The sequence below is a fragment of the Palaemon carinicauda genome, chromosome 38 (assembly GCF_036898095.1).
Source record: "Palaemon carinicauda isolate YSFRI2023 chromosome 38, ASM3689809v2, whole genome shotgun sequence".
Lineage (NCBI taxonomy): Eukaryota > Metazoa > Arthropoda > Malacostraca > Decapoda > Palaemonidae > Palaemon > Palaemon carinicauda.
The window spans coordinates 48,365,705-48,391,712 of record NC_090762.1 but is presented as its reverse complement, the minus strand read 5'-3'; the positions used below and the strand labels follow the sequence as shown (position 1 = coordinate 48,391,712).

General features: G+C 42.5%; 2 protein-coding genes across 2 annotated transcripts in view; one reads left to right on the top strand and one right to left on the bottom strand.

Annotated features, from left to right (window-relative positions):
• The window catches only part of LOC137630604 (protein odr-4 homolog), a 38,311-nt gene extending 15,392 nt beyond the window's left edge, over nucleotides 1-22,919 (bottom strand). Inside the window, exons 1-5 of the mRNA XM_068362196.1 lie at nucleotides 22,815-22,919; nucleotides 20,339-20,436; nucleotides 9,747-9,920; nucleotides 2,661-2,863; nucleotides 2,331-2,508 (exon numbers count right to left, since the gene is read on the bottom strand). Coding sequence (XP_068218297.1) covers nucleotides 2,331-2,508; nucleotides 2,661-2,863; nucleotides 9,747-9,920; nucleotides 20,339-20,434 — 651 coding nt within the window. The 5' untranslated portion in view covers nucleotides 20,435-20,436; nucleotides 22,815-22,919. The remainder of the gene's footprint in view (nucleotides 1-2,330; nucleotides 2,509-2,660; nucleotides 2,864-9,746; nucleotides 9,921-20,338; nucleotides 20,437-22,814) is intronic.
• Nucleotides 22,920-24,067: 1,148 nt separating this feature from the next.
• The window catches only part of Blos4 (biogenesis of lysosome-related organelles complex 1 subunit 4), a 126,994-nt gene continuing 125,053 nt past the window's right edge, over nucleotides 24,068-26,008 (top strand). Inside the window, exon 1 of the mRNA XM_068362197.1 lies at nucleotides 24,068-24,386. Within this exon, the coding sequence (XP_068218298.1) occupies nucleotides 24,291-24,386 (96 nt within the window). The 5' untranslated portion in view covers nucleotides 24,068-24,290. The remainder of the gene's footprint in view (nucleotides 24,387-26,008) is intronic.

The window sequence follows — 26,008 nt, the reverse complement described above, 5'->3', positions numbered from 1 at the left end:
CTTCGGCATTGCCTGCTACAACTCTATCGACGTGCGCTCGGCCCATGACGAGATCCCGGGCCACAGGAAGGGCCAGGGAGGATTTTTGTTGGACAGGTGCTTGCATCAAACGGGTAAGGCTGGACCTCCAGTAGTCCTTATCGGTAGCAACTGGCTCTTCAATTCTGTGATGCCTCCGGATCAGGCTTATAACTTTCCGATAGGCCGAGTCCTCGGTCAGGGAACCTTCCCTACCGTCGGCAGAACCCTCGACCTGATCCAGAGGAGCTGGGTCACCGGGCACTCCCACCGAGCGCCTTGGTTCTGGCACAACAGGCACTCCCCTGCGGAGGTACTGGTCTTCCCCGGCGAAAACCTCCGTACCGGGTACGGGGGTTAGAACTGGCATCGCCGAGCCGGCGAGGACTACCGTCCGATCATGCTTTCTAGGGGACGAGGACGCGGATCCCGTGGGTTGACCCGACCGTGGGAACCGTTTCTTAAAGTTTGAGGCCTTCTCGCATTTCTCTCTGCGAGGGTCATATCTACGTCTGAAGGACGGTCTCCGTGGTGAGAAATCCCTGGATTGCCGGTCTGGGGAACACTGTAACTCTGACTTACGGGGAACGAATACCCAATCACCATCGGGGGACCTACTCCTCCTGTGTTTCCTCCGTGGAGAGTGGGACCGTCTCCTGCTGAACCTCGAACGGGATCTTGAGCGGGAACGCCTGCTCCTGGACCGCTCCCTCCGGCGCCGATGTCTCCTCCTGGCTTCTTCTTCTGAAGAGAACGACGCCCCACCATCCGAAGAGCCCGACGACACTGTACCACCCGCACGGCGGGCAGAAGCGGGGGCCGCGGAGGGCTTCGCGACTCATTGCGTACCCGAGGTAGAGGGTTGCAGGAAGGTTTCTGGGACCGTCGTCAGAGGAGCTGGGAACGAGGGTTGGCGCCCAACACTAGGGAACCAGGTATCCAGGCCCTCTTCCAACCGCATAGGGGACCTACCTGGCGTTTTAGGGAGCTTCCACCCGAAGGAATCACCTACCGTGGAGTCTAACTTACCCTAGGTGTCGCCGCCTGCCGAAGAACCTGAAACACAGGCCCACGAAGGGGACGAAGCAACAGGAACAACATTACTACACCATAAGGGGTCATCGGAGGAAACATGCCCCCCAAGCACAAGGGCCGAGTCTCCAGAAACCTCAGACACAGCACTACCAGGCTCCCCACTAGCCCGAGAAGGCCCCGTAACTCCCACTTCACACACACTAGACTCCTGGGGAAGAACCCCCGGGTCTTTCCCCGCAACGGACTTACCTCGTCCCCTACTCTGGGTAGGGGAAGGCGAGACAGAAGTCCCGTCGGACCGTCCACTGGGTGACGGTAGCGGCGAAGAGACGCTAGATTTTCTGGGCGAACGTTTCGACGACTTCTTTTTCTTCGTGCCGTATCGCACCCACTGAATCTCACTCCAACCAACACACTCAAAGCACGTATCCGAAGGAGGGCACATCTTGCCCCTACAGGAAGAGCAAAGGGAGTGAGGATCCACTTCAGGTTTGGAGAGGAACGCTCCACACGATTTTCCGGCTCTAGGCCCAGGACAACGGCGGATTTGCTCCATAACGCACAACCACAAGACACAGGAACGCAGGGAATCAAAGGGATACACTTGGGAAGCACAAGGAAGGGTAGTGAACACACAGGAACATAAGGGATAAGCACAAAGTTACCACGCGGGACACACGAGGCGGACACAAAGGGTCGAGAGAGACGTGGTATCACGTCGCGACCAGAGAACTTACTGGCGCACACGACCCAAGCGGACCTCGACCTAGCGCAAAGGCTACCCTCGGGGCACGTTCTCTTACTCCCGGGTTAGCCCTCCATAGAAAACGGGTTTAGGGTATACTACACAAAACTCTGGTCGGTAGAGAGGAGATTACAGGTAACTCCTAAGAAAGTAGTTCGAGGTAAGTATTCGTGTTGGAACAATCAGAATTTCAAATTAACAAAATTTGAAGGATATTAATCTAATGTGAAGAAATATGAATAGGGCAGAGAAAAAGGGAGAGTGTACTTAGAGTTATGCAAGAGATGATAATAATTATAGTAAAGAAATAATGATTACTCAAGAGAAATCAAAATAAATTATAACCAATAAAAATACTGTATGATACAAAATTTATATTTTTTCTATGGTAATTTCAAATTGAAAAATATTACTAAATATATGATAAAAGGACAAGATATAGTGAATGCAAATCTTACTTACAAAAATAAAATTAGACTTGAGATTCTAACATTTTAGTTATTTCTTCCATTCATAAATAAAAATTCCTTACCAAAACCATTTTATAGAGAGACTGAGGTGATTTATCCTTTGGCAGCCAAAAGTTGAGATTTATATTGTATTTGTAACTTAGTTGCTGCCATCTAACGCCACCTCTCTGAAACTTCAGGTCTGCCGTAGACATTACACTTGGAGCTGTAGTAGACACTTCTTGAGACTTGCATACAATTCTGCATAAGAAAAAGTTTAAAATTTGAATAAATTTATTTCTATAAATATATACAACTATTGGACAGAAAGGATGGAAGGTTTAGTTACACAAGAATTCATAGAAAATAATATCTCCACTGCCAAAACAATTACTAGTGGTTGAATTACGTACTTTAACGTTTGTGTGCATATATGAAGAATGCATTTTTCTGCATTGACTTCCACAGTTCCTATAAGAATTTTTGAAGCTGTGCGATGAACTGCTCCCAATATAGATCGAAGTTTGGACTGATTGGCTGAAGAATTGAAGTCAGATTGAGGAGTTACCACATAAATGCCAATAATGTCAAGTCCTCCTGGCAACATACGCACAACCTGTGGGAGGATTTGATCAGGTGAAGTCCTACCATTCTTTTCGATCATTCATGAAAAATGAATGGGGTTTTGTGCAGTTTGATCACAAGGGTTAGATTACTTAAATGATAACACTATTTCCTAAAAAAGTTTTTAACACTATTTTATTCTAACTTTTTTTTCAAAGTTTTTGGAATATTTTACAGAAAAACTGACAAAAGAACTGGAGGAGTTTTTAAAATGAAAAGCTAGCTATTTGAGGTAATTCAAGGGATGTAACCTGCAAAAGAGAAATTATTATATTGATCTCAAAATAGATACTGCATTCAACTGTGCAAAGTCAAACTGTATCTTCCAAAGATTTCACAATAACTTGGTGAAAAAAGTAAAAATGATATTTTAATTATAAAATAAATTTTTGAATATACTTACCCGGTGAATATATAATAGCTGCAACTCTGTTGCTCGACAGACAAAAAAACAGTAAAAACTCGCCAGCGATCGCTATACAGGTTGCGGGTGTGCCCACCAGCGCCAACTGTCGGCCAGATACCACTCTCGATGTAAACAAAGACTCAATTTCTTTCTCATCCCACTGCGTCTCTATTGGGGAGGAAGGGAGGGTCGTTTAATTTATATATTCACCGGGTAAGTATATTCAAAAATTTATTTTATAATTAAAATATCATTTTTAAATATTTAACTTAGCCGGTGAATATATAATACCTGATTCACACCCAAGGAGGTGGGTAGAGACCAGAGTTAAATATGTTTACATCGTATAAGCTAAGAGTTTTTTATTTCATTTTGGCAGTTATCAATATAACAAAACCAAAATAAATAGGTACCTGGTAAGGAAGTCGACTTAGACGATTACTCTGCCTTGTAAGTACGTCTTCCTTACGGAGCCCAGCGATCCTCTTAGGATGCTGACAGACCCTCAGGAGCTGAAGTATCAAGGGCTGCAACCCATACAACAGGACCTCATCAAACCCCTAATCTGGGCGCTCTCAAGAAATGACTTCGACCACCCGCCAAATCAACCAGGATGCGAAAGGCTTCTTAGCCATCCGGATAACCCATAAAAACATTAAAACATTTCAAGAGACAGATTAAAAGGATATGGAATTAGGGAATTGTAGTGGTTGAGCCCTCACCCACTACTGCACTCGCTGCTACGAATGGTCCCAGTGTGTAGCAGTTCTCGTAAAGAGACTGGACATCTTTTAAGTAAAATGACGCGAACACTGACTTGCTTCTCCAATAGGTTGCGTTCATGATACTTTGCAGAGATTTATTTTGCTTAAAGGCCACAGAAGTTGCTACAGCTCTAACCTCGTGCGTCTTAACCTTAAGCAAAGATCGGTCTTCCTCACTCAAGTGTGAATGAGCTTCTCGTATTAACAATCTGATAAAACATGACAAAGCATTCTTTGACATAAGCAAGGATGGTTTCTTAACCGAACACCATAACGCTTCAGATTGGCCTCGTAAAGGTTTAGTACGAGTTAAGTAGAACTTAAGAGCTCTAACAGGGCATAAGACTCTTTCTAGTTCATTGCCTACGATCTCCGATAAGCTGGGAATATCGAAAGATTTAGGCCAAGGACGAGAAGGCAGCTCATTTTTGGCTAGAAAACCAAGTTGCAGAGAACAAGTAGCTTTTTCTGACGAAAATCCGATGTTCTTGCTGAAGGCATGAATCTCACTGACTCTTCTAGCCGAGGCTAAGCATACCAGGAAAAGAGTCTTAAGAGTGAGATCTTTCAGGGAGGCTGACTGTAAAGGCTCAAACCTGTCTGACATGAGGAATCTTAGCACCACGTCTAAATTCCACCCAGGAGTAGCCAAACGACGCTCCTTAGTGGTCTCGAAAGACTTAAGGAGGTCTTGCAGATCTTTATTGTTGGAAAGATCTAAGCCTCTATGCCGGAAGACCGATGCCAACATGCTTCTATAGCCCTTGATAGTGGGAGCTGAAAGGGATCGTCCTTTTCTCAGGTATAAGAGAAAATCAGCTATTTGGGCTACAGAGGTACTGGTCGAGGATACAGAAACTGACTTGCACCAGTCTCGGAAGACTTCCCACTTCGATTGGTAGACTCTAATGGTAGACGCTCTCCTTGCTCTTAGCAATCGCACTGGCTGCCTCCTTCGAAAAGCCTCTAGCTCTCGAGAGTCTTTCGATAGTCTGAAGGCAGTCAGAGGAAGAGCGTGGAGGCTTTGGTGTACCTTCTTTACGTGTGGCTGACGTAGAAGGTCTACTCTTAGAGGAAGACTTCTGGGAACGTCTACTAACCATCGAAGTACCTCGGTGAACCATTCTCTCGCGGGCCAGAGGGGAGCAACTAACGTCAACCTTGTCCCTTCGTGAGAGGCGAACTTCTGCAGTACCTTGTTGACAATCTTGAATGGTGGGAATGCGTAAAGATCCAGATGTGACCAATCTAGGAGGAAGGCATCTATATGTATTGCTGCTGGGTCCGGGACTGGAGAGCAATAGATTGGAAGCCTCTTGGTCAGCGAGGTTGCAAAGAGATCTATGGTGGGTTGACCCCAAGTCGCCCAAAGTCTCTTGCACACATCCTTGTGGAGGGTCCATTCGGTTGGAATTACTTGACCTTTCCGACTGAGACAATCTGCTAGGACGTTCAAGTCGCCCTGGATGAACCTCGTTACTAGGGAGATGCCTCGATCTTTTGACCAGATGAGCAGGTCCCTTGCGATCTCGTACAACGTCAGTGAGTGGGTACCTCCCTGTTTGGAGATGTACGCCAAGGCCGTGGTGTTGTCCGAGTTTACTTCCACCACTTTGCCTCGAAGAAGATACTCGAAGCTTCTCAAGGCCAGATGAACCGCCAAAAGCTCCTTGCAGTTGATATGCATGCTCCTCTGACTCGAGTTCCACAGACCTGAGCATTCCCGACCGTCCAGCGTCGCGCCCCAGCCCAAGTCCGATGCTTCCGAGAAGAGAACCTGGTTGGGTATCTGAACTGCCAGGGGAAGACCCTCTCTTAGGCTGATATTGTCCTTCCACCAAGTCAGACAAGACTTTATCTTTTCGGAAATCGGGATCGAGACCGCCTCTAGCGTCTTGTCCTTTTTCCAGTGAAAAGCCAGATGGAATTGAAGAGGACGGAGGTGTAGTCTTCCTAATGATACAAATTGCTCCAGGGATGACAGCGTCCCTACCAGACTCATCCACAGCCTGACTGAGCAGCGTTCTTTCTTCAGCATCTTCTGGATGGAGAGCAGGGCTTGATCTATTCTGGGGGCCGACGGAAAAGCCCGAAAAACTTGACTGTGAATCTCCATCCCTAAATACAGAATAGTTTGGGATGGGACCAGCTGTGACTTTTCCAAATTGACTAGGAGTCCCAATTCCTTGGCCAGATCTAGAGTCCAATTGAGATCCTTCAGACAGCGATGACTGGAAGAGGCTCTGAGAAGCCAGTCGTCCAAGTACAGGGAGGCTCTGATCTCCGATAGCTCGAAACTGGTACCCCACATTCCTGTAAACAAACCTCAGAAACGGTTGGGAATCCGGGTGTATAGGAATGTGGAAGTATGCCTCCTGAAGGTCGAGAGAGACCATTCAGTCGCCTTCCATAAATGCTGTCAAGACAGCCTGGTAGACTTCATCGCGAAGTTTGTCTTGACAATGAACACATTGAGCGCACTTGCCTCTTACGTACTCCTGCAGTGAACATGGCTGCCAAATCATGGAGCTATCCCTGAGGGACTTGTCTCTGCAGAGAACGTGGCTGTCAGATCATTGGAGCCATCCCTGAAAGCCTTGTTTATGCATGACATAATTGTACAGCAAAACTTCAAAGGCTCGAAAACAGCTGTGAAGTTGACCTGTAAAATCTTGGAGCGTCTCCTGGCCAGGCGCCAGGGAGAGTCTACGAGATTTTAGAAGTCTATCTGGGCAGAGGCAGGAACTCCCAAGCCGAGAACTTCTCTCGTGTCATATCAGACTCTCGCTCTATAAGCCAGTTTAAAAGAAGGGAAAGCAAAGGCTGTATCCCCCAAACTCCTCCTGGTGATAAACCAGTCGCCTAGCAAACGTAAAGCTCTCTAGGAGAGCGAGAGAGCACTAGCTTATAAAACAACGGCTTCGAAGTAGCTAGGCCTAGTGTAAGCTCTGACGTTTAGGCGAACGAGGAGCAGCAGTTACAAAAAGATCCGGACAAAGATCCTTAAAAATCAGCATGATTTAATTAAAGTCCATAGAGGGCTAAGCAGCTTTAGGCTCCTCTCCGTCTGACAGAGTCCTCAAGGGAATATCAGTAGGAGGGGGAACAGCAACTTCCTCATCTAAAGGAACCTTGTCCGATAATAGCTGAGTCTCAAGCAAGGGAGAGACCTACCGTGGTGGCAATGCTTTACAAGCAGAGTCCACACGCACTGGTGCATTAGTAGCGGACCAGGACGCAACGTCATGTAACTGCTTGACAGTCTGTGAACTGTCAACAACAACAAGTGAGAGAGACCAGGACGCAACGTCATGTAACTGCTTGACAGTCTGTGAACTGTCAACAACAACAGGTGCGTGAGGACGCACAGCGTCCACTCGAGACTGCTTTGACCGCCTAGATTGAGCAGTCAAAACAACTCTAGAATGCGGAGGTTGACGCACAGCGTCAAAACAAGTCAACTCCGATTGTTAGCGAACGTCCTGAACGTCAACAGGAGCATCAGCAAGTGGCCTAACGTCCAAATGTGGCTGAAAATCCACACGAGACTGCATCGAGTGTGGTTCTAAACAACCTGACTGACGTGACTTAGCTACGCCAACGTCACCAGGACGCACAAAGGAACGTTAGGTTGGCTGAAAGCCAGGATCTCGATGAGATAAACGGCTAGGCCCAACGTACTATTCGGCAGAATAGTCTTCCATAAGGGAGGCAAGCTTATACTGCATGTCTTGCCGTACAACCCATTTAGGATCAACGGAAATGGTTGCGTTAAGAGACGAGGGTAACGTCTGTGACCGCAAAACCTTGCCAACAAAAAGACTCTCGGAGTCTTGTGTTACGCTTTTGTTAGGCGGCGAGCAGTTTTCCGATGACTGCATAGGGTCAGAGCTGTCCTAATGGCTACAACCAGGACGCTGGACCTGTCCTGAAAGGACTGACTTTCGCTTAAGGGCCTCGAAACCTTGTTTCAGGTTTCTTATGCGAAAAGCCTTCGGATGACGAGGAGAAAATTGTCTCTCTCGCCTTATGGTAGGGGAGATCTTGGTAAGATACACCCGATACCATAGAGGGAACGTTTGTTCGCTGATCAAGGCCTCTTGAACCCATAAGTCGTACGACATTACTTCTCCCCTGGGCTTGGGAGCTTGCAAGAGGTCCCGGACTAGGTGAACGACAGGCACGAACAGACGAACCCTCGGTTACGCAACACTGTAACACTTTGCGCAATATCACTTTATCACTACGATTTTCTGTTTGCACTTATTTCACTGAAATCGAAACTTTTACTGATTTCTACCTGAAGCACGCAATTCTACCCTCATCAAAAGGTAGTAAATGCGAAATCAGTCGTATAATGCAAGCACATTAATACCAGCAAAACACAGTAAACATCTTTTAAGATAAAAAATTCAGTGGCTGGGGAAGAGACTAAACACTAGTTCATTCAAAACTACGTTTTCAATCTCTCACCGTACATTGCCTGGGGACGAGAATAAAACTAAAAACGTTTTATCCTTTCTCCCCGTACAGAGACTAGGGACGAGAGTAACTCGAGAACAACGTTACCCGCTTGAACGGAACGTTTTCTCTCCTCTCTCTCCCTCCGTCTCTCTCTCTCTCTCTCTTGATTTCGCACCTAAGAGAAGAGCCCAATTACGTTTCGTCAAAAAAACATGTTATTTGACCAAAGGAAAAAACTGAAAGGTTTTTCAATTAAAAAGTTCCTTTAAAATAGAATTTAAAACATTTAAGCTTTGAAAGAAGAATGAACAAAACATCAGAATCGATTTACTCTTTCTGCAAAGTGAAACCGTGATACTCTCTCTCTCTATCGTAACGATAGAGCGCAAACTGCGTAGCATAGATAAACTAAACGTTAGTTCATCTTTGAAAACAGTACGAAGACTATTCAAAGAAAATCTTTCATAAACTATTTATTAAAAATATTCATTTAAAAAGTTTTAAATCATTAGCTCTTTAAACGCTATTACGATTGAAAAGGGCTCAACGTTGTTTAACTTTGGTTTCCAAGTTAGGACCGCCTACTCTCAGGAAAGGTCGCATATAAACAAATCATTAAAATTTATTTTTATGTTTATTATAAATGGAAAGTTAATCGAAGAGGCCTAATAAAGGCGGAGAGATATAAAATATATAGAGGAAAATCTATAATTAATTTATAACGTGATAAGATAATTGCTAAAAGCCTAAACACACTTCCGTCTAAGGGAAGGGTCGGCCATTTAAAAGTCAAAGAAAGTCCATACTCTCTTTGTCATCAAAAATTAAATCTATCCAAAAACGAGTTCAAGATTTAAGATGAAGATAAAACACCTGCACTGCGAAAGCTCAAACCAAAATGAAGTACTTCACCAAATATGTTGAGAAAACTCCAGGTTCTACAGCGAGTAAAAGTACGTCTTGTCGACACGTCGACAGAGAAGAAATTGAGTCTTTGTTTACATCGAGAGTGGTATCTGGCCGACAGTTGGCGCTGGTGGGCACACCCGCAACCTGTATAGCGATCGCTGGCGAGTTTTTACTGTTTTTTTGTCTGTCGAGCAACAGAGTTGCAGCTATTATATATTCACCGGCTAAGTTAAATATTTAAAAATACTAAACAAGAATAACCTATCTCACATATGAAGATCACTAATGTAAACACAAAACAGGATGGTTGTCCTTTAATATGAGTAACTAACCTGCCTTGTGTGCTGTGCTATAACACCATCCACTATCTTTGCTATGGAATCAGGGGCCTTTGATCTTATCTGATCAGCCTTTGGCAGGGCCTCATCTTCTTCCGAACTCAGATCTCCCTCATCAAGAGTGGGAGTTGGTGCCAGATGAGCTATAAAATCCTTCTCAGGTGAACACTGAAATAATAATTACACTTACTGCCTCTGCATCATTAATAACATCAGAAAAATAATTAAACATAAAAGCTGCTTTTAGGAAAGTTAAAAAATGATCCACAAAAATAGTTAAAACATACTGTACCCTCAATACAAAAGTTTAAAAAAAATAATAACTTGAAAAGCATAAAGCCATAATCATCCAATCTTCATTATTGATCATAAAAAAAAAATCCATTATTTCGATATAAAATAAAACCATATCAAAATGTTATAAACTGGTTCCTTAAGAGTACAGTACCGTACTAATAAAAGGTTACCCCACACCTTATTGCTTATCTCTAGAAGCTGGCTAACTGTCCCCATTTACCCTTAAACTAAATAATTTCCCATTTATTTCCTTACAATATTTATTTCCCTCTAGAGTAGTATTGAAATCATAAGGATGTGCCTGGCAATACTATCACATGGACTACCATAACTTTTGCTTTTCAGTTCTCTCATCGACATACTGTTGTCCAAATGTTTTATTTTTTAAATCATGCTAAAATTCAATGCATGGTGAATTGTCTGCTGGAGTCATACTTAAATTTTTACTAGATGGATATTTGTTTCAAATTACTAATGATTAGGATAGTTCACATATCCTTTCTAACCCTATTCATGTACAAGTATTTCAATGTATAACTTGTAGAATGGTAATATGGTAAATATTTAGAAAATCAAAGTGGATGAGTGCAGATACTAAACATGTGGATTAAGATATACAAAATAGGAAAATTTAGAAACTGAACTAGAGTACTGTATTGCAGAAATAAGAATTTAAAGATGATGGGTTTGGGTAGGTCTTGTGTACCATCAAGCATGGTTTTAAGGTTGAGAAGCTCACTCTTTGTAGATATTAGCAATGTGAGTCAGGTATGTTTTATTGAAATAAATGGCATAATGGAGTCAATAGTCTGATTCTAATACTGTAATTTCTGGGTCGACCTGTGGCGGCCGGTGAAAAGAGTCCTTCTTATATATCTTTTCTGATAAAACCTTCCAATTATACCAGAGAAAGATAAAAGCATGGAATGCTGAGGTTACAACCCTCGCGTGAGCACCTTTTGGGTGTTGTGTATAAAGCAAAGGCGCGTGAAATCCACTATTCACAGGTTGTCTTCCATTTAGTTAATTCCTTCGTCAAAGGGATGGGCCGATACAAAGGCCCTAGCCAACCCCCAGTGCCACACCACCCACGCCACGACGCGAGCGCCATCTGAACAACATCCTTCTTTTTGGACTCTTAAGTGTTGAATTTTTTTTGTGGTGCTCTCGACCTTTTTTATCAATCGTGGATTTATTTTGTCATGTCCGAAGCTCCATCTTCACACATTCCAATTTAAGTACCATAGTTTGTTTTGACAGCTTTTTATAGTACCGGGCTTTTGTTTTATATCCAGTATAGTCTGTTTTATTATTCCCTTCTGGCCCTTCACGGCGGCCATTGTTTGTTCACTTGTTTGGGAATTCATCTTTGTCTGTCCGTTTAGTACTCTGTCACTTAGGTTCTTGGTTAAGTCCCTGGCCTTATGCCTTTATAACCGTTATTATTTTTGTGTTTTTATGCTCATGGTACTTTTTGCTAGCAAGTCCAGCCTACGAACGAGATAGCGATCTAGCTTTGTTATTGTTTAGTACCCGCCCCTCCGAGGCGTTCGTCACTCGACTGTGCTATTTATTTTAAGTTTTAGCAGATGCTATTCTTCGATCGTAGTTTTATACAGTATTGATGTACATTTTTATTTTATACGTTTATAATAGTGTTGTGTGATTTTTAGTCCTGATATTGTGTCCAAGAGAGCGAGAGCTTGGGGTCCCCGTTTTCTGTTCGCAGTCTCGAGTTACCCCTTTCTCTCGTTTTCTTTCTTAGCTCCGGTGGGTGAGCGGATTTCCCGTTTTCCGTTTTGTGCGTTCAACGGGTTCTCCCTCCCTCACCTCTCCCCCTCTGGGTGGATGATAACTTACGAGTTATTTATTTTTGGTGACTTTTTAATTGTTAGCGTTATTTTAGGTCCGTGTTTCGTCCTCTCCCCGTTACGGCTCGGGAGTAGTTATGAACGTTTTCCACTCCGCCTTGAGTTCTACTCCGCCATGAGGGATTCTCAATGACTTTCGTTCTATTGTTATATTTATAAATTGTTTACTACATGGGACGGGCTTCATATTGTTTAGATACGACCCTCCGGTGGCCCTTACTCCAGTCTCAGGCCACGGCCATATCCACAATAGCCATTGTTATTACAATTGTGTTTTTATTCACAATAATTATTCAGGACCTTTCTTCTCCCTCCGGCCTCACCGGAGATCGTAAATACGCTTTGCTATGATCTAAGCTTTAGCCTTTAGCTGCGGCTTAGCTTTTTATCTTTCACAATTGAATTATTAGCCACAATTGAATTATTCAGGGCATCTCATTATCCTCCGGCGTCACCGGAGGTCGCCCATACACTTCACACTTATATTTGTCTTGCCTTTAGCTAAGGCTGCTTTATTCAGGACATCTCAATACGCTCCGGCTTCACCGGAGGTCGCCCATACACTTCACACTTATATTTGCCTGGCCTTTAGCTAAGGCTCCGGCTTCACCGGAGGTCGCCCATACACTTCACACTTATATTTGCCTTGCCTTTAGCTAAGGCTGGTGTTTATATTTATTTTAAGGGCATGTCACTGCTTCCCCGACCCTTGGAGGTCGGCAGATTGCTTTAAGTTATTTATCCTTGTGTCATTAACAGACATTAGGTACATTACAAATATACAAACAATTGAATATTAAAGTGCCAACAATGGTATGGGGCGGTATCATCTTAAAAGTAATATTCGGTTGTTAGGTCAATGCAATATTGGTGCTTAGGGAATTCAGTAAGTGCCGGAACTCTAGAATAATAAGGTTTTTATCCCCTTATCAGAGTTTCAAGAAACACCAGACTCATGTCTCCTTTCTTTTACAGAAGGCCCGTTGTACTGCTGAAGGATGCCCTGCCTCGTTCAACGACCCCGTGGGGCATGACCTCTGCCGGTCTCATGCACACTGCTCCATTCCCTTTATCCAGGAACCAGGACAGGCCCAATACATGGTCTGGTTCCCGGATTTGTGCTCGCTCTGTTACGAGCTGTCGTCAATTCTACTGAACGATGATGTAAGTGGATTTTCCCTTTGTTCCTTATTTCTCGTTGGCAGACACTAATATAGACATGAATATGATATACACAGTATATTTTGGAGAGCAAACCCCCTCCTCCATCACTAATCACTGCAAATCTTACAGGCCGATGATGTCTCTCTTCGTTCAGCAAGGGCTACTCTTCGTCCGTGGGTGTCGGGCTTCGGCAGGAATGCCCCGTCTAGCGCACCCTATCTCCTCGATGGGGACATGGCCTCCCGCCTCTTCCCAGGCTCGACTACTGCTGCAGTCTCCCCTGACCTTGCTGCCCCCTTAATTGAAGAAGTCATGGCTACCATTTCCGTGGAGGACGAACCCCTCGTACCGCTGGACGTGGCGGGTCTGGATATAGACGTAGAACCCAGGGACGAGCAGGTAAGTGGTGCCGAGTTGGTGGAAACCCTTTTCTCTCCTACTCCCTCTCCTACCTCTTCCTTTCTAGGTTTTGATAACTCTAAGGCTTCTCCTCGGGATCCCTCTGCCTCCGTACGACCCAAGGTGAAGCCACTTCGAACTTATAAGACTTCAGCTTTGCCAGTATCAACGTCACCGGTCCCCGGACCCTCGACAGCTCCTGATATTCATATTGCTCCTCGTAAAACCACTACTCCTAAGAAGTCTAAGTCTACCAAATCCAAGAAAAAACCAACGGATGGCTTTCAGGTACCCTGGGGTGATCTCATCCCCATCGAACTGGTCAAAGAATTGGTCAGAGATCAAGTTCAACATCACTCTGGGGCGATAACAGAGATTAAAGATATGATGGCTACTCTGATCCGCGCCGGAACTCAGTTTCCTCCCCCTTCTGCTCCAGACGCATCGAAGCTGCCACCTTTCGATAAAAACAATCCTTGGCGGTTTGCCTTGCATGCTCCATTCGTAGATGGTTCCCTAACTCTGGAGGGCATAGGCACCCGCCCTCTAGAGGACCTGGAGTTCTATCCCCCGGGCCTAGCATTCCCGTTCAATGGTTTTGTACGTTTAAAGGAACATGCATTGGTCCGTATGGACAAGGTACCGAAGGAAACGGTCATATTTCCAAAAGAGCAGGCCCAGGCTATCTGGGCCAGAACACTATCAGAGTGGGGGTGTATTAACTCCAAGCTCACCCCACACAAAGGTGCCTACACTATTTTTACGACAGCGGCCTCCATCGCTTTGCCACTCATAGACAAAGTCACAGAGCTGACTATACAGGCCATCAAGGAAGGCTCTTCCATGCCGGTTCTCAAGGAGACGGACCCCACCTCTTTGCTTATTCCGGGTACCTCGGCAGCCTGGGATGCTGCGGCTTCTACTTTCACGTTGGGAAACTAAACCTGGACTGTGCCTCTACTCTTTTCTCTGAGAAGCTTCCCAGATTAATAGAGAGTTCTCAAAACTGAGTTTGAGACCCGTACTAGACTAGCTAGGTCCCTCCAATCCATCACCTCCATGGAGTCCCTAGCATCTCTTTACCCAGAGGAAACGCTGTTCAGAGTCGCCACAAAGAACCAGCTGCTATCCTACCAAATAGACCTCCATGACTTCTGGTCAGCTCGGGTTAGTTGCAGGAAGTTCGTTCTGTCGGAGGCCACCATCAGGCATGAGCCGAACAGGCTGATAGCGTCCTCCTGCTGGGGTAAGACCCTCTTCCCTCAGACCGAGGTGGATAAGGTTCTTCAGGACGCAGCGAGGGCAAACCAGAATTTGCAGGTAAGGTGGGGTCTCTCAGCCAAAAAGAGGTTCGAACCCCAGAGACACACGTTCTTCAAGAAGAAGCAGAGGTTTAGTCCTTAAAAGACGGCCCGGGGTACCTCGTCCCCACAGTCTTCCGCGGCCTCGACTTCTCGACAACAGGCGTCTCCTCAGCAGGTATTCTACCTCGCTGCTCCCCCTGGTACACAGCCCAACCCCTCTTCGATGCCCTCACCTGCATACAACCCTGCCTACGAATCCTCCAGTTCCTTTCGTGGATACCAAAGAGGAAGTTTCAGAGGTAGAGGACAGTTCCGCCAACGAGGCGGGCCTAGAGCAAGGGGTTCCCGTGGAGGGAGGGGCCCTAAGTTCACTCCCTCCCAATGATGTGATGCCGGTAGGAGGGAGACTTTATCACTTCCGGGACCATTGGACCTTCAGTCCATGGTCTCACAGCATAATATCCAGGGGCTTGGGTTGGAAATGGTCACAGGGATCCCCTCCTCCACCAGTGACCTTCTTCCAGAGACCCACTCCCATCCTGGAAGAGTACACCGCGGAGTTTTTCAAGAAGAAAGCAATCAAACGGGTTCGATCCCTGAAATTCCAAGGCCGCCTGTTTACAGTCCCGAAGAAAGACTCGTCGGCGTTGAGGGTAGTTCTGGACTTGTCGAAGCTCAACTCTTACATCCTTTGCGACAAGTTCCGTATGCTGACTATCTCTCAGGTACGGACCTTACTTCCCCGTAGGGCCATCACCACCTCTATCGATCTTACCGACGCCTATTATCATGTCCCAGTAGCTCGAAACTTCTCTCCTTACCTAGGCTTCCGTCTCGGCAAGAGAGCCTTTGCATTCAAAGTCATGCCCTTCGGTCTCAGCATTGCCCCCAGGGTATTCACGAAACTGGGGGAGACGGTGCTCGAGCAACTCAGACACCAAGGGATACAGATCGTCGCCTATCTGGATGATTGGCTCATTTGGGCCCAGTCGCACCAGGAATGCAACAGAGCTACGTCGAAGGTACTCCATTTTCTCGCCAAACTGGGCTTCCAAGTCAACCTCCGGAAGTCCCGCCTACAACCATCAAGCCACTTCGAATGGTTAGGCATCCGTTGGGACCTCTCAAAGCACAAGCTCTCCCTTCCTCCCAAGAAGGTAAGGGAGATAGCTTCCAAGGTCAGGAACTTTCTCAAACACAAACAGGTGTCCAGAAGAGCTTTAGAACGAATCCTCGGCCTTCTCCAATTTGCCTCACTGACCGATCTCCTATTAAAAGCCAAACTCAAAGACATCAATAGAGTTTGGAGAAAGAGAGCGACAATACCTTTAAGAGACAAGACCTCGAAGATCCCCTCTGTCTTGAAAATGAGACTACAACCATGGTCCGAACGGAGGAACCTCTCCAAGTCGGTTCCTCTACAGTTCCCCTCTCCACAAGTGACAATTCATACCGACACGTCTCTGAGTGGATGGGGGGGTTACTCCCAACATCAGATGTTTCAGGGCTCTTGGTCACCCGCCATGAGACAGTTCCATATCAATGTTCTCGAAGACATGGCGGTGTTCTTGACCCTGAAGAGAATCTCCCCTCCGAGGTCGACCCACATCAGAGTAGTCTCAGACAGCACGGCCGTAGTCCACTGCCTCAACAGGGGTGGGGTCCAAATCACCCAACCTGAATCAGATCCTGGTCACTATCTTCACCTTGGCAGCCGACAAAGACTGGTTCCTGTCAGCAACTCACCTAGCAGGAGTCCAGAATGTGATAGCAGACTCATTATCCAGGACGAGCCCACTGGAATCGGAGTGGTCCCTGGACATGCACTCCTTCCGGTGGATACTCAGGCGGGTTCCAAGTCTCCAGGTAGATCTATTCGCGACCCGACTCAATCACAAACTCCCATGTTATGTGACACCGAACTTGGACCCTCAGGCTTATGCCATGGACGCATTAACCCTGGATTGGAACCATTGGCAGAAGATCTACTTATTCCCTTCAGTGAATCTTCTACTGAAAGTCTTGCAAAAACTCTGCTCCTTCAACGGGGCAGTAGCTTTAGTGGCACCTCACTGGCCAAAGAGCAGTTGGTTTCCTCTCCTCCTCAAGTTGAAACTCTGTCCCTTCCGGATCCCATTCCCCAAACTGACCCAGGTGGTCCAAACTCGGACTGTGTCAGATTCCTCAAGGATAGCCAAAACCCTAACTTTGTGGATTTCATGAAGTTTGCGGCGCGTAGGGACGCAAACATCGACCCAGATAATGTCCTCTTTATAGAATCAGACAAAAGGGACTCTACGATTCGCCAATATGATTCGACAGTTAAGAAACTAGCAGATTTCTTAAGGACTTCAGACCATTCGGTTATGACTCCTAATTTAGCCATCTCCTTTTTTAGGTCCATATTTGACAAAGGCCTAGCAGCTAGCACTATAACCACCATTAAGTCAGCTCTGAGGAAAGTCTTCCTGGTTGGGTTTAACATTAACCTGGCGGAGTCTTATTTCTCATCTATTCCAAAAGCATGTGCTAGGCTTCGACCTTCGGTTCGTCCACAAAAGGTCTATTGGTCTCTAAATGATGTCCTCAAACTGGCCTCCGACACGGACAACGAATCCTGCTCCTATATCACTCTTCTTAGGAAGACTTTATTTCTAACAGCTTTGGCCTCGGGTTCCAGAATCTCGGAACTAGCAGCTCTCTCACGAAACTCAGAGAACATGGATTTCCTCCCTTCAGGTGAGGTACTTCTTTCACCAGACAGGGCGTTCCTAGCTAAGAACGAGGACCCCCAAAATAGGTGGTCCCCTTGGAAGATTATTCCTCTTCTCCAAGATACTTCTCTATGTCTGGTTACCACTCTCAGGGCCTTTTTAGCCAGGACTGCTACCCGATCATCTGGCCCCTTGTTTATCAGAGAACAAGGAGGTACCATTTCCATACGTGGCATTAGGCAACAGATCCTATACTTCATTAAACAAGCCAATCCGGGATCATTTCTCCATGCTCATGATATCCGGTCGGTAGCTACCTCCATCAATTATTTCCAGAATATGGACTTTGATGACCTTAAAAAGTACACGGGTTGGAAATCTCCTATGGTCTTCAAACGCCACTATCTAAAGAACTTACAGGCTCCTAAATACCCAACGGTTGCAGCTGGGAGCCTTATCTCTCCCCAGTGATCTTTTGTTCTTCCTTTCATCCATCTCTTCTCTTCTCCCTCCTACCTGCCACTCGCACCACAACGCCGCTTCCTTGGTGGTTCGTTAGCCCTAAGTTTATTACATTTTAGGTTAATATGATTGTAACTATTATTGTTTACCGTAGTTATAAGGTTGGGATATTCTTAGCCATGTCAGTTTTGTTGCATGTTTTCCTCTGATACTCGGAGGCTTCCCTGTTATCATGTTTGTTTAACCTTACTCTCACTATGCCCTGTGGCTAGTTTATGTTTTATGCCTACTTACCTTAATTATATATGATTTTCTTTACATGGTGTTGTTTCTCTCCCCTTATTAAATTACTAGTTATTGTTGGGCTTGGAAGGCATTCTCTGGTACATTTTCACCGGCCGCCACAGGTCGACCCAGAAAAGGGATTTTGACGAAGGAAAAATCTATTTCTGGGGAGAGACCTGTGGCACCCGGTGAAACCCTTCCCCTTTATTTTACACGATCCCACCCTTTCCTTTCCAAGCCATCATGGCCAATACAGAAGGATGTTGTTCAGATGGCGCTCGCGTCGTGGCGTAGCGCTGGGGGTTGGCTAGGGCCTTTGTATCGGCCCATCCCTTTGACGAAGGAATTAACTAAATGGAAGACAACCTGTGAATAGTGGATTTCACCCGCCTTTGCTTTATACACGACACCCAAAAGGTGCTCGCGCGAGGGTTGTAACCTCAGCATTCCATGCTTTTATCTTTCTCTGGTATAATTGGAAGGTTTTATCAGAAAAGATATATAAGAAGGACTCTTTTCACCGGGCGCCACAAGTCTCTCCCCAGAAATAGATTTTTCCTTCGTCAAAATCCCTTTTGTATGGAGAAAATTGTGAATACATGATTAATTGAAGTGAACGTGAAAACCAGTCACTGAAAAGTTAATCAGAGTACAGTACAGTATGTATAAACTTATTATGATGATTGAACCAGAAGGAGAAAACACCTTTAACAGTAATATAGTAAAAGAAAAAGAGATGTGATATAATGAAGAAAGTTTAAGCAAGATTGTTGAAGACGTGTGTGATATAATAAGGGAACAGTGTCCCCAAAAAATAAATCAGCTCAGAGAATATTTTTAAAATGATGCCCCTATAAAATCATCATGCAAAATGGAAATCAATTGTAGATTGTTCTTGTAAGTTTTGAAAAGCAATATCATAGTACCAACAATAACAAGCCCATTATTAAGGCTGGGCGTGGTAGATAGCAAGTTACGGTACATTGTCAAACTGCAATTCATACAGTAAACACAAGCACAAACATGGTAGTGTCAGAAGAATATGAAAGTTGGTGTTCATGCAGGATCAGTACTGGTACCCTAACTTATCCTTACAATGAAATGCAGATTTGGTGTAGAATGGAGATGTAATTTCTGAAAATCAGTGTAAGCAAATCCAAGATCAGTCACCTGATTGGAAATAAAGCAGAATGTGCAGCTATGGATGTGGCCATTTGTATGGTATGAATGCAACAGAAAGTCTCAATTGATCTGATGCTATCACAGGAGATCCTCAGATTGCTTATTAAAATGAAATTTCAATGCCCAGAATGTATAATTATATATATTATTAAAGATAAGGCAGAAGAACATTATTTTATGAAGTAAACTTGACATAAAGGATTAAAAACACAGACTTGAAAGCAACCGTCAAAGTAAAAGGAAAGACAGCAAAACTTACAATTCATTTGTAAGATGATGTATCTCTCTCTAATATGTCCAGTATGGGGCTAGTGTTGACAGTGCACCTCATGTAGTGCACATATGGGTATTGCTTTTACTTTACAGTGTAAATGCTGGATTTTCCCCAAAATTCCACTTGGGTGCTGAATGGCCTCAAAGGCCCCTGCACTGTGCTATATCGTTAAAATTCCTCATTTCTATCCAATTCTTCTCTATGTAAAAGTGAGGAAATTTTTGATGAAAAGGAAGATAACAAAGGTCTCAAAGAAAACTAAAACAGAGATTCATGGCTGGAGTGAAATATGTCATAGAGAAGGAAATACTAGACATGGCACTCAGATTTTTGAAATGATGATTAGGACTGGTGATAAGAAATCTGTTAAAAAATTCCTAATTGTGGTTGTGAGAAGATCCAAATAACCAAAGAGCATTAATGAGATGGTGCAAAAGACAAAACAAAATGAGATAATTAAAGACAATGTCAACAATGATGAATGATTTAAATCTAAAGTGACGTTAAAATATTTAACATATGTTACAAAGAATTTTCTTTGAAATAAAGGTTAGTTGAAATGCAGGAAATCAATCATTATTTAGCACATAGAATTATTGCCATTTGCATTTTTTTACACAAAAAATCTGCCTACCTGACCAATCAACAATCCAATTTGAAAGGCACCATTCTTGGCTAGACTGGTAAGCTTGTCCTGAAGACTATCTTCAGCCACAATAGTTTTCACCATTTCTGAAACAATAAGCATACACTTCAAATACTTAATTATAAATATTATGTCATTCTATTACATACTACACTACTAGATTGGTACATGTTTAATATGCTTAAATTGTGTTAAATATGCTACCTTGTATGGTACAGCCTTATATTGTACAATGGGACAGTATTGTACTAATTAAAGTACAAATGGTGATTGTGTATTTCAAGGGCCACCATTATATATTTAAATAAATTTCAAAAAGTGTTGTACTTTTAGAAAAAAACATCACATTTCTAAATGAGAGTATGACTTACACTCAACATAGAATAGCCATTAAAACTACCAACAGGTGGTGCAGCGCAGCCTCGCCCATCTGACAGTTAGTTAAACTGGTTAGTTTTGACCTTTGGACTGAGACTGCGAGGAGTGGTTGATGTGGGAAGTGTACCTTGAAGGTTTCAGATTTGTATAGCTAGGAAAAATACAAATTACTGTACCTGTCAAATCTATCTTATTTATGGGAAAGGTGTTTTTTATCTTGGTTTGAAATACAATATAAAACTAGTTTAAAAATTTCAAGATATGTGATTTAGACCCTGCCAGGAGTGAAGCTGGTTGAGACTTGAAGGAGGGTGATTGCAGGGGGCTATAGTGCCCTTGTAGGTAAGGATATGGCTCCTAGGTAAATAGATAAGAATATGGCTCCTAAGTTAGGTTAGGTGGTGTTCTTGTGTTTATTTTCCTTTTAGACTACATAGGCTTCCAACTGTCTATAGCGTAAGATCTATGTTGGTACTGTATTGACCCTCCCCACTGTAGACCATTCAGCCAGCTGTTCAACGGACAATTTTACCATCACAAGCTGCTAACTAATTATTTTCAAGATGAATCTCCTTGTTGCTTCTATATAAACTTCTAATTTAGTTCTGCTCAACTCTATATTACAGTATATTATCAATAGATGGTTTGGGGAGTATTGTTTAGGTTTAGTTTCTCCAAGTAATCATATGTCCTGTGTAATTATGAAGTACTTCTTAAACATGTAAATTTGACGAAGTCTCTCCATGAGCATAGAAAGTGCAAAGTTAATGTTAGTGGGGTCCTATCAAATGAATTTTCAGTAAACAGTGGAGTACTCCCAGGAAATGTGTTGTCACCTGTATTGTTTATCCTTGTGTATTTTGTACTGCATAGAACAGTTGGGGATGGTGGAGAAGGATTGGACTGGATTGGTAACAGGAAATTAATTGACCTAGAGTATACTGATGACACTGTCCTTATTAGAACACCACTGGACTTGCAAACCTTGCTTACCAGAATGCATGAAATATCACATGAGGTTGGGCTCAAGATAAATAGAAGAAAGACAGAGACAATGAGAACAGAATATGCAATAGAAGAGAAAATATCTTTGGAAGGAGAAAGGATTAATGAGGTTTAAAGGTATAAAGCCGCTCATGAATGGTAGAGGTAAGTGACAGTGACACTGCCTTATCATACAGGACAATGCCCTAGAGACTGACCATATATACATATGATCAGTGCCCAAACCCCCTCCCCACCCATGCTAGGGCCAAGGAGGGCCAGGTAATGACTTAGCAGATACATCTATGAGCTCCCCCTAACCCCCACCCTTAGTTCACAAAGATGGCGACGTTATAGGTGGAATCATTTAAATATTTAGGAACTAATACAGGATCTTTAGAATTTAAATTTATTGAGCTGAAAAAAATCAAATCAGACAATGGCTAGGTTGAGTAAAATTTGGAAATCAAATTGCCTGAAATTACATTAAAAAAAAATTAGGCTACATATCAGTTTGGTGAGATTGGTGTTACTGTATGGACAAGAGTTGTAGTATGACAATGAAACAATATCCAACAAATGTACATTTGAAAACAAAGCCCTCAGTAGAATACTGAAAGTTAAATGACAGGACAGGACTAGAAATTAAACAATAAGAAAGATTACTTGAGTGCCATATGTAGATGAGAGGTAGATGGAGATGGTTTGGGCATGATCTTTGCACTCTCCCAAAGAGATTGGTTCACCAATTTTTCCAATGGGCTCTACATGGCTCTAGGAGAATTGAAAGACCCAGACCTACAAGGCTTAACACTATGAAACATGAAGTGGGAGATGATGAATGGAGAAATATTGATTTAAAAACTCAAGATAGAGACGACTGGCGAAATCTAACCGATGCCCTTTGCGTCAATAGACGTAGATGGTGAACCATATGCTAGAAATACACCCAATTGCAAATGGTAAAGTAGTCAAAGTAATATTAACAATATTCTATTTGTGTCTCCTATTGCTAAACCAGTTTATGTTATTGGAAATAAGGTCAGATGACTATAGCCATTACTCATATGTTAAAGAAAAGAAGAAGAAAAACTAGTCTTACTTGTTACATAGGCTGAAGAAGTCCAATTAACAGGATTCGTCCTACAGAAGTCTCAACTCTCAACTCTCAGGCCCTAGGATCAGGAACTTGACAATTCATATAATTCCACTTTCGATAATATATAAAAGTAAATATAAGTACTGTTTATTAATCTTTCTTAAAAAAGAGTAAATGTGGGCTTAATTGTCGATCAATTTTTATTTATATTATTTAGAATATAGTTTTAAAATTAAAGTAGGCTAATATGAGCTTGTCCATGCTTGGTGTATTGAACAATTTACGATATTAGGCGGAAATATCAAGAGATAATACTTGAGTTTACCTTTTATAACTTCAATTTCAAGCTGTGGAATTATGAACCTATGTCAAAACAAGTTACTTCTTCTTCTATACTGCGTAGGTTACGTTTTAGTGAAAGTCCTTAAAGCGGCTACTACATTTAAAAAAAGAAAAAAAAAACAATTATAATCCTGATTGGCTTTCATGAATAAAACTGAATTATTTGATATCGATATATTACGTTCCAGTAGGTACTTAATTCTCGGTTAGATTAACTGTTTTAACCATATTCTAACAATCTATCTATGACAAAGATGGTAACATGAATTAATATGGTAACATATACCCATTGATGGTAAAGACTATAAGTTACAGTCTTTCAAGTCAATGGTCACATGTTATATAAATGTATAATCTCCTTATATACGTTTACATGGCAATCGACACTGTAGCCTATTCAGAGAATCGTCTGCTTATTATTGAGGGAATCGTGTATAGTAGTGTATTCCGCAATTATTATTATTATTATTATTATTATTATTATTATTATTGTTGTTGTTGTTGTTTTTATTATTATTATTTGTATTATTGTTATTATTTTGATTATTGTTATTATTATTAGTTATTATTATTATTGTTATTATTATTATTATTAGCATTATTATTATTAGATAAACAACAAACCTATATGGAAAAGCAGGATGCTACAAGCTCAAGAGCCAACGGAGAAAATAGCCCAGTGAAGTAATTTAACAAGACTAACTTCATCTCTACACTAATATCTGATACAATGTTATCCAATCAGGTAATTAAAACTAAATTCAACGAATTATTAACCAACTGATAACATTTCAGTAATCCTCTCAAGCGCTATTATCACGATTTTTTCCAAAGATAAAAATAACAGATAACAAATAAAGAATAAATTGTTACATTTTTAATACCTTGATCGTGTTGCTTGTTTCAGGGCTAGTGGGAGCTCTCTAAAAAGAAAAAAAGAGTGAACAATGAGAACATTTTTACATCATGTGTCAAGTCAGAGGGTTTCAAGTAGCGAATCAATACTATTTTTAAAAGAAACCTCCCATTTTCCAAAACAAAGTTGTTCTCTTGAATGTGAACGTAAACAAATGGTCCGTCACGTCCGTAGCAGTAGTTGCAAAGCACGTAAAACTCAATCTCTGTCTCACATCAGTCATGTCACTAGATCATGATGATTCGAAGATAAGTGGAGTTTTGAAACAAACTGCTGAAGAATATGCGGACTACTTGCAAATAGAAACTTCAGCTGAGGTAGGACAAGTCACTCTAGTGAGATAGTAGTTGAGCTTAACCGTAGCTTCCCATATCATTTTGTTCAGGAAGAAATTTTGAATATGTGAAACTTAAGCATAGTACGGAGCCTTTGTATATCAGTGTCCAGTTCCTCCTGCATGCATAGTAAATGGACACCATCTAACGTAAATTTCCCCACATCTAACCTACAAGCTGTGTCCTTACCTACTAACCTAAGGGGCTGGCTAACTACCCCTCCCACCCCATGACTCTTGCACTACTGTATTCTTAGTTGACCGAGATCTTACATACAGGGGGCTGCTATCGTACATACTCCCCCTTAGTACATTGAAATTAAGATAATGTCGGGCTGGGCTTGATGTATTGTCGGCTAATATTTTTAGATAGTATTTGTATGCTAATTAGCCGGTAAGTTTATTGAAAAACACGGGACAACATTTCTAAACAAATAATCAACTGTAACTGTGAGTTATCTTGAAAAGCGCAAAGTTAAAGTAGTAATATCAAATGTTGAATCTGAGACAAGAAGGCTAACCAAAGGGGTGCCTCAAGGCAGTGTACTAGGTCCTCCTGTTTGAAATTTACCCGATTGAACTGGCAAATATACTTGAAACTCACAGAGTTAAGTTTAAAATATACGCTGATGATACACAATTCTATTTCCCAATAGAATCAGTTGATGAAGCTAAAAGAAAGATACATGAAATAATGAATGCCATTAAGGCTTGGATGTTAACAAAAAAGCTCAAGCTCAATGAAGACAAAAGTGAATGTATTATTTTTGGAAATGAAAAAGATATAAAAAGAATCGAATGCTTCCAAAGAATTGAAATAGGTCAATCGATCATTGACCTAAAGAAATCTGTCAGGAATCTTGGAGTAATCATGGATGATAGACTGACAATGAACGAACATATAAATAACATGGTAAGAAATTGTAACTATCATATTAGAAACATAGCATTTATTAGTAAATACTTAGATGAAAAATCTATGGCCATACTCATCTGTCACCACATATTTTCAAGAATTGATTACTGCAACTCACTGTTCTATGGCTTACCAAATTATCAGCTGAAGAAAATTCAGAGAGTACAAAACAGAGCCGCCAGATTAATAAAAGGACTACACAATAGGGAAAGAATTACCCCTGCACTAATTAAGTTACACTGGCTACCGGTAAAAGCGAGAATTGAATACAAGCTACTCTTACTAACGTTTAAGATACTGAACCAAAATATCTAAAAGAATGCCTGAATAAACTAGAACTAGGAACAAATGTTAACACAAGACACATGAGTGACAAACATAGGCTATCTGAACCAAGAACAAATAGTAAATTTGGTGAAAGGGCTTTTAGCTACTGTGCGCCTAGACACTATAATAAACTGCCAACTGAAATGAAGGACCTAAAGGGAGCAATTGAATTTAAGAAGAAACTAAAGACATTACTTTTCACAAGATCATATGATTTGGAAGATGCTACAATCAAAGAATTGTATAAGTTATTATGAAAATGTTTCGTTAGATGATTAATATGGACCCGCCCGAGAAGTAGTTCACTCGACTTCAGTGGAGGGTTGGATTTAAACCCAAAACAAGTAAACTACAGTAAATGG